The sequence below is a fragment of the Malurus melanocephalus genome, unplaced genomic scaffold (genome assembly GCF_030028575.1).
Source record: "Malurus melanocephalus ecotype Western Australia unplaced genomic scaffold, MMel_1.1 scaffold_510, whole genome shotgun sequence".
NCBI classification, from domain to species: Eukaryota; Metazoa; Chordata; class Aves; order Passeriformes; family Maluridae; genus Malurus; species Malurus melanocephalus.
The window spans coordinates 420103-428726 of record NW_026623742.1 but is presented as its reverse complement, the minus strand read 5'-3'; the positions used below and the strand labels follow the sequence as shown (position 1 = coordinate 428726).

General features: G+C 60.6%; 1 protein-coding gene across 3 annotated transcripts in view; it reads left to right on the top strand.

Annotated features, from left to right (window-relative positions):
• Positions 1 to 442: 442 nt before the first annotated feature.
• GSE1 (Gse1 coiled-coil protein) overlaps positions 443 to 8624 on the top strand; it is a 101348-nt gene continuing 93166 nt past the window's right edge. For all 3 annotated transcript variants that reach the window (XM_057381423.1, XM_057381421.1, XM_057381422.1), the window contains exon 1: positions 443 to 1846. In XM_057381423.1, coding sequence (XP_057237406.1) covers positions 866 to 1846 — 981 coding nt within the window. In that variant the 5' untranslated portion in view covers positions 443 to 865. The remainder of the gene's footprint in view (positions 1847 to 8624) is intronic.

Genomic DNA, 8624 nt, shown 5'->3' with positions numbered 1-8624 from the left:
GGCGGCGGCGGCGGCGGGGGGGGGCGGCCCCGGGGCCCCGCAACCCCCGGCGGCCCCGCTCTGCTGCTTCATCTGCGGCGGCGGCATCAGCCGCGGCAAAGAGCTCAAGCTTCAAGTGCGACCCCCCCGCGACCACCGACCCTTCTTCCCCTTCCTGCAGCACCAGGAGCCGGCGCCCGGCGCCCGCGCCGTCTCGGCGGAGGGCTGCGCCCTGGTCTGCGCTGTCTGCCGCTGCTTCCTGGGCGAGCAGTGGGACTCCTTCGAGCGCAGCCGCACGCCGGTGGAGAAGCGCATGTACTGGCTCAAGCGGCCCCATCAGTGCGAGGCGGCGGCGGCGGCGGCGGCGGCGGGGGGAGCCGGGCTGCGGCGGGGGGCCACGGGCTGGGACCCCGCCGCGCCGCCGCGCCGCGCCACCGGTCACCCGGAGGAGGAGGAGGAGGAAGAGGAGGAGGAGGAGGAAGGGCCGGCAGCCGGCTCCGAGCTCTCCGAGCTCTCCGACGCCGAGCCCCTCTCGGAGCCCGAGGGGGCGGGCGGYGCGGCGCGACCCCCTCCGGCGGCGGGGAGCGAGCGGGGGCCCCCCTGCTGCTCCTCGGACAGCGAGATYAACATCACCAGCGAGGAGGAGGACGAGGAGGACGAGGAGGAAGGCGGCGAGCGGCCCGCTTGGGCACCGGGCACCGCCTGCTACATCTGCGGCAGCCCCTTGGCTCCCGGCGCCCAGCACCGCGTCCACGTGCAGAAACAGGAGAAAACCTCGCCGGGACCTTTCTTCCCGTTCCTGTGGCTGCACAKCCCCCCGCCGGGAGCACAGCCGCTGTCTCCCAGCGGCAGCACCCTGGTGTGCCCCTGCTGCTTCGCCTCCCTCATGCAGCAGTGGCAGAGCTTCGAGCTGGCCAACGTGCCCGTGCTGCAGCGGCTCTACGTGGTGCCCCTGAGCGCCGGGGCCATGCCCGCCAAGGGCCGCCGAGGGATGAAGGAGGACGGGACGGGCATCCCGCCGGTGCCCGAGGCGTGTTACCTCTGCGGGGAGGAGTGCGGCAAGGAGGCGAGGCCGGTGGCGGCCAGAATCACCAACGGCAACGCSAAGAGCACCATGCACTTCCCGTTCCTCAGCCTGCTGCCCTGYCCGCCCGGCGCCAAGGGGCTCAACAAGCACTGGGAGGTCAGCAGCTGCCGCAAGTGCTTCGGGGTGCTGCAGGACCTGTGGGCCATGTACAGGGCCTGTCACAACGAGGAGCTCATCTCCTCGGTGCAGAGCTTCCTGGGCAGGTACCACCAGGTTTTCTCCGCTGGTGACCTCGCCGGTCACCCCGCTGTCATCAAGCCCGGCCCCACCTCCGTYTGCTACATCTGCGGCGCCGAGCTGGGAGCCGGCAAAGAGTTCCAGCTCAACGTCAACCCGCCGGGGAGATTTGGGGAGAAGGAGCCCTTTTTCCCCTTCTTGACGGTCTACCCGCCCGCCCCGCGGGCCAGACCGGCCGACTCCACCGGGCTGGTGGCCACCTGCATCCTGTGCTACCACGACCTGCTGGGACAGTGGCTGCAGCACGAGGGCAGGAACTCGCACCACCCCAGCAGCGCCTGGTCCCGKCAGTACAAAGTGGAGACCTTCGTCTGCTTCTTCTGCCGGCAGGAGAAGAAGCGATGCCTTGGATTAAAAGCGGTTCAAGTGGCCAGACTTCCCGTCTTCCTCTACACCCTGCGCGTGGCCAACAGCCTGCTGGTGGATGACGGGAAGCAGCTGACCATCGGCGCTTGTGCCGAGTGCGGGGCCGTGGTCCTGGCCGGCAAGAGCGTGACCCCGCCAGAGCTGCTGGCAGTGGCACCCCCGGCTCTCCTCCCCAAGGTAAGGCAGTTGGCCCGGAYCCCCGTCCCTCCTTTCCCGGCAATTCCCACCTCTGGAATCCAGGAGGAGTTGGAGCGGTGACATAGATGGATGCTCTTCTTTTGGGTCTGGTCCCTGGGGGCGAATGCTGATGGATGGGGTGCCTTTAGCAATGAACTTTTGGAGCTGTCAAGCTGCGAAGGAGCAGATAAAAATCCTTCCAGGAGGTGGGAAGAGCCAAGACCTGTCCCGTTCCAGAAGTGTCTGTTTTATTGGCAGCTTCGCATGAGGGAGGTGGGAGCCAGGACGGAGGAAATCCCAATCCCGTCCCGCTGCCATCAAGGGTGCTCAGAGGTGCCAGAGGGGCAGGAGGGCTGGCCTGCCCTCCATGGGAGCATGTGGGAAACTGGGAGGAACACACAGATTCTGTGGGAAACTTCCCAAGTTTTCCTCACTTTTACAGAGCGCCCTAATCAAGGGATTTCCCTTGGAGAAGCCCCGGTTCTTCCCACAGCTGCTCTGCTTATCCTGCAGTGAGGGCTCCCCAAAACTCTGCCACCCTGAAGGGTGTCACAGGTGTCATCGCCCAGGTGCTGCCAGTTTGCCCAGCTGTTCCTTCCTGTGCYTCCCCCAGGGTGCTTTGGGGGCAGAACAGAAGTTTATTCCTCTCAAGCTTGTCTTTCTTGTGGGACGGGGAAATAACGGCTTTTACCCCCAAATTTCCAGCTTGCAGGAGCTCTCCAAAGCCGCCGTTCTGTATCAGCAAACCAGGCCCCAGGCTGGGCTCTGTCAAATGCCAACATCCCAAACCCCCGAGGTCATTTTCAAAGCCTTTCAGCTCCGTCCTGGCCAGAACCCTGCGGCTCTCCCAGGCACTGGCATTTTCTTTAGAAATGTAAACCAGCCCTTCCAAGACAGCGCTCCTTTTCTCTCCSTTGGCTGCTTACARATATAATTTTCCATTCAGCTGTGCYGGTTCCTGAACTGGGGGGACTCTGCTTGGAAAGGCACCGGGCACCTGGAGAGTGCCAGGCTGGCACAGGAGGCTGGGCTGGCACCGGTGCCAGGGAATCCTTTGGAAGCTGTCGCTTTTGGGGGTTTCCCCCAGGGTCTGTCAGCCTGAGCCGGACAATCCTGACGTAATTTCAGCTCATTTGGGGATGCAGGTGGTTTGTTCTCGTGGTTGTGGACAGGTTGTGATGCCCATGTGGTCACAGGCCTGGTGGCATTTGCAAGGTGGCCACGAAGGACCTGGTGGCCGTGAGCATCCCGTGGTGCTGATATGGGGCTGCTGCCCCAACAGAGCCCAGCTGGGTGCAGCTGATGAAAGGGGCACCATCTGCTTGTCCCCAGCTGGTTTTGCAGGTTGTGCCCCCTTGGTGTCCCCAGGCCACCTCATGGGGACATTTTGGATGGCAGTTCTGTTCCAGCACGGATGGGTGCTCCGGGTGCTTCCTGAGGGGTTCCTCAGTGACCCCCCCAGATCCCAGCATTTCTCAGGCACGCCAGTCCCTGTCCTGCTGGCCCCAATCCCAAACTCCTGCGAGGACACAGAGTGTGTCCCTATTGAGCTGCTCCTCTTGTTCCTGTCTGTGCTAATGAGCAAATTAAGGGGCTGCTCAAGGGCTGAGTGGCAGGAGGGACAGCAAAGCCACCCGGGGACACAGGACCGGGCTCTGCCGTGTCCTGCTGGGGACTCTGGCTGGCCACAAGGTCCTGTCGCATTCTCCCTCTCTGTCCCCACGTGCTTTCCATCAGGCTGAGACCTCGCAGATGTCAAGGTTATTTAAAACGTGGCTTAATGCTTGGGTAGGGCCCTTGGTTAATTTAGCTGTACCCTTGTTCAGCCACGCCTGCTGCTGAAAGTCACCCCAGATGAGCCTTTCAGTCTTGTGTGACACCCAGGTCCCCATTCTGATGGGACCAGGCAGGAGGGAACGAGCCAGAGCAGCTAAAACCATCTTCCCATTCTTTCTTGGAGCTCTGAAACTTCATTTTTGGACTGCACTTGCTTTTTCACACCCCCTGCATGCAGAGCCGTGGTTTGCTGCTGTCCTGCCTGTGGGTGGTTGGCACAAATGGCTCAAAGCTTGAGGTCAATACCCCCAAAAATCACCAGATTTTCGCCCCCTCATCTCCCTCTTTTAGCTGGGCAGCAAGAGCAGGAAGGGGCTTGTCTCTGTAACAGTTTGGAGGTGCTGATGAGGGACCCCCACGTCTGAGGCTCATCAGGAGGGTGCGGCCACTGGGATTTAGGGTGGGGGGTGCCTCTGCTGCCGTTTTGGGAGCAGTGGGACAAGTGATGCTCTGTGCTGCTGCCTGAGATCCTCCCTGCTGCAGGATAATCTCCTGGAGGTGAACTCTGCAGAACCCTGCTGTGGTTGGGATGTGTGGAGCAGGTTTGGGTTCTCCCCTCCAAGAAAAAATGGCAATTTTGGGTGTGGAAAGGTCACCCACTGTCCCTGGGTGTCCTTTGGTTTGTCACCCTCGGTCCCTGGATGTGCGCCATGAGGATGGGTTTTCTTTCCAGCTGGGGAAATGGTGTTGATCTGTGCACCCAYTGGTGGAGTTTGGGATATCTGGGTGGGATATCTCCTCCTTCTGATCGGGATAAATCACCTCTGCATCCCGCTGGGATGTGCCTCCATCCCAGGAGGAGCCGGTTCCTCGAGCGGCCGCCGTGAATAGAGCAGTGGTGGGACTGATGGCTTTGGAGAAAYCATAAAATGCCCACATTCGTTTGGTTCCCAGAGGTGACAATGACCTGTGTCCCTTCTGAGGCCACCCCCAAACCCTCCAGCCCTCTCCACAGGGCTGAAATGTGGCATTCCCAGCTGAAGGGCTGCTTGTGCTCCTCCTGTCTGGCATTGCCAGTGTCCTGTGCTCACCAGGAAAAGCTTTCCCTGTCTTCCAGCTCTTCCCATCTTTGCCTTCCACTGCTCTCACTGCTGTTATTTACCTGTAAAAGTGACTCCTCTTGGGTTGTTTTGTTTTGTTTTGTCCTCTGAAAGGGTCATCAAACGCAGGGCAGTGGTGGAATCACCATTCTGGAAGGGATTTCAAATCCCTGTGGATGTGGCACTTGGGGACATGGTCAGTGGTGACCTTGGCAGTGCTGGGGGAGTGGTTGGACTCGATCTTGGGGGGCTTTTCCAACCTCAATGAGCTGTTTCTGGGTTCTGGTGCTACAGGGGGCCCTGCAGATGTTGCCATCCCACTCCTGGGAGCTCCCAGCCTTGTCCTCTGGCCTGTTTTTGGGGATCACGTCGTGTTTTCTACGTCCCATTCCCAATATTCCCAGTTCCCAGCGCACCCCTGGGATGGCTGTGCAGGGTTGAGGATTGTGTGGTGTTTTCCATGTCCCATTCCCAATATTCCCAATTCCCAGTGCACCCCTGGGGCTGGCTGTGTGGGATTGAGGATCATGAGGTATTTTCCACGTCCCATTCCCAATATTCCCAGCACACCCCTGGGGCTGGCTGTGCGGGATTGAGGATCATGTGGTGTTTTCCACGTCCCATTCCCAATATTCCCAATTCCCAGCACACACCTGGGGCTGGCTGTGCAGGATTTAGGATCATGAGGTGTTTTCCCATCCCATTCCCAATTCTCAGTGCACACCTGGGCTGGCTGTGCGGGATTGAGGATCATGGGGTGTTTTCCATATCCCATTCCCAATTCTCAGTGCACACCTGGGCTGGCTGTGCGGGATTGAGGATCATGGGGTGTTTTCCATATCCCATTCCCAATTCCCAGCACACACCTGGGGCTGGCTGTGTGGGATTGAGGATTATGTGGTGTTTTCCACGTCCCATTCCCAATTCCCAGTGCACACCTGGGCTGGCTCTGCTGGGCTGTTCCTCCCAGGGCACAGCCAGGCTCTGGGGGCTGAGTTCACGGTATTTACTGATTGCCAGCAGTGCTGTTGGCTCAGCTGGGGATTTGGCCCCTTCTGCAGGTTCCGAGCTCCAAAGGTCATGGCTGCATTTCCAAATCACTGCGTGGAGCTGACAGCTGTTGGTGGGCACTTTCCTTTTGGCTTTCGAAAAGGGTTTTGGGCAAAAATCAAAGAGTTCTTGTGTTCTGCACTAAACCTTGTCCCACTGATGCTGAGTGGCAGCCAAAGCTCCTGGATGCCAGAAAAGCAAACCCTGGAGGCAGAATGATGCCTGAGCCCTCCTCCTGCATTGCACCAGGCCGAATTATGGGATATTTGGGTGCACTGCAGCATGAGAATTAAGAGACCTGTGTAGGAAGAGCCCCAGGCACCTCTGCCTTCTTTGCATCTTTTATGGGTTCTGGAGGAAATCAAAAATTGTCCGGCCACTGGCAGTGTTTTGGGTGGTTGTGCTTTTTTGGCCAAGCTGGTGGCACCTCTGTGTGTCCCCAGGGGCCATGTGAGGGCTCCAGAGGGGTGGCAGAGGCTGCACTGGGCTTTTCCTCCTCCCTTAAATAAGGGACAGAGCGGGTCTTACTCATCTCCATCTTTTGGTTTTGGTGATTCTACCTCATGCTTGTGCCAATTTGTGSCATCACCAATTCCAGCAGATACAGRGCAAAATCAGGCCAKTTGAATCCAACTTTAGCSAGAYAAACCTGTTCAGTTTGCAGCATGGAAAGCTGTTTTCAGCGAGGCCCTCGCTGCCTTTGAGCAGAGCAGCTGCTGAGGCCAGCCCCGAGCCCGGCTGGCATTTGGGATGAGATCTCAATCCCAGCAYGGAGGTGGCAATATAATCACGAGATGACTTCATGTCTCGGGGCACGGCCTCCCGCGGGATCGTGTTCCCAGATGGCAAACAAAGAAAGAACACAGGGAGAGTGCTCTGTGAGCTCTCAGGGCTGTCCCTCCTCATCCTCACCCGCCGCTGACTCGAGTCACAGTCACCCCCTGGGGTGGTGGCTCGTCCCCCTGGGATCTCCTGCCTGGCTTTGTGTCCTTCAGCCACGCTGCAGGGAGCAGGGCAGGGGTTTTTGCTTTGGCCGGGCTGACCTTGCTGGACCAGCTGTCCGAAATTCCAGGGCTCCCGCGCCGCTGCCAGCGCCRTGTCCTCCAGACCTTGTGCTGACTCCACAGCTCACCAGCTGGCTGCTATATATTTATTTTTCACCCTGCCCTCCCTTGCTTTCTCCCTGCCTTTCCCAAAAGCAGCAGCAGCGCTGCAGGACTGGCAGCTCGAGCGGGCACCTGCCAAAAATGCTGGACACCGTGCTGCACCCCCCGAAATAACCCCTGTGCCCCCCCTGGGGAGAGGGACCGGCTCCACTCTCACCCTGTGCAGTGAAAAATGATTTTGCAAGCGCCAGAGCATCCACAGCAGCCTCTGGAGTCGCAGCCAAGTCGGGAGATGGGGTRAAGGGACAGACGGACGGCCCTGGCTGCTGCGGCCGGACAGATGTTTTGTCCAGACACTTGGCCTTTCTCAGCCATCCGGGAAGCTCGGTCKCACAGGGCAGCCTGGGATGCTCTTTGGCTGCTGCCCAGCGAGGAGGGACTTCCCTCCACAGCAGCGTGGGTGCCTGCATTTGCAAGTACATCAGGAATGGCAGGAGTTGGCTTTGCACCCCACAAGATGACAGCTGGGTGCTGTCCTGACACCTCTGTCACTGTCCCTGAGTGGTGAGGAGCCGTGTCCATGTCCTGAGCAGGTTTTGGGGACCCAGGATGTTTTGGGGCACAGCTGGTTTGCCAGGAGCCTGTTTGCACCTCCCTGGCTGGAGTAGGTGCCCATTCCCACACTGGTTTTTGGGGTGGGCAGGGCTCTGTTTGCTCCCTGATGGCTCCTGTGCTTGGAGCAGGGTGCTCCCGCTGGCCCTGTGCTGCTGAACAGCATCTGGCCAGATGTTCCTCCCTGCAGGAAAAGACCTGGCATCCTGGCCTTGAAGGGACGGCATGGAAATGTCCCTGTGCTGTGTCGAGGGGTCACTGCCCTCCTTGGGGACTGCCAGGCTGGGGACTTGGGGTCAAACTCAGGAAGGTGGCGAGGCAGGAGCTGGAGCTGCCGGAGCTGTGCTGGGCTCTGTTCACTGCTCACAGCTGCCTGTGGGAGCCTTTCCAGCTCGGGGCACGATTCCCCCGGGCCCCGTCCCAGCACGGGGACAGCCCCATGTCCCCCAGCGCCAGGGCGGGTGGCAGCGGTGCCCCGAGCGTGCCTTGGCTCCGCACAGCGCCGGTGCCGCACGCCAGCCGCTCTCCCGGGACTGCGGGGCTGCTCCCGTGCCAGAGGCATCGCTCCCGACCTGGTTCCCCTCCTGGTTCCCCTCCTGGTTCCCCTCCCTGGGCCGTGTGGAGGTGCTGGAGCCGCGGTGCCCGTGCTCGGGCAGGTCGTGGTTTGCAGCGGGTGCCGCTGAGCAGCTGCTCCGGGCTGTCCCCGCTGCCGGCACACGCGAGCCGAGCTGAGCCATGGCTGGATAAACAGCCCGTGCAGCTGCTCCGGCTGCTGTGGGACTCGTTTTCCCTGCTGGATCTCCGGGATGAAGGGGATGGCTCCTGGGGGGAATTTTGGCCGTGCTAGGAGCAGGGGGATGCTGCCTGGGTGCTCTTTGCAGGCTGGCATGGCTATGGTGCTGCTCCTCCTTCTCTATATTCCTTCTCTTCCTCCCCCTTTCCCCGTTAGTACAAGTGCTGCCGGGCTTTAGTCGCTCTGGGGAGGCTGAAGTCATCTGTTTACCCAYGGAGCTGGCGTGCTCGGAGCAGCAGCTGCCCCGGCTCCCCCTCTCCAACCTGCTGGCCCGCGGCGAGGTGCCTGTGCCGAGCGTGCCGTGACCTGTGCTGGGGCAGGGCGAGCCCTGGGGCTGCCTC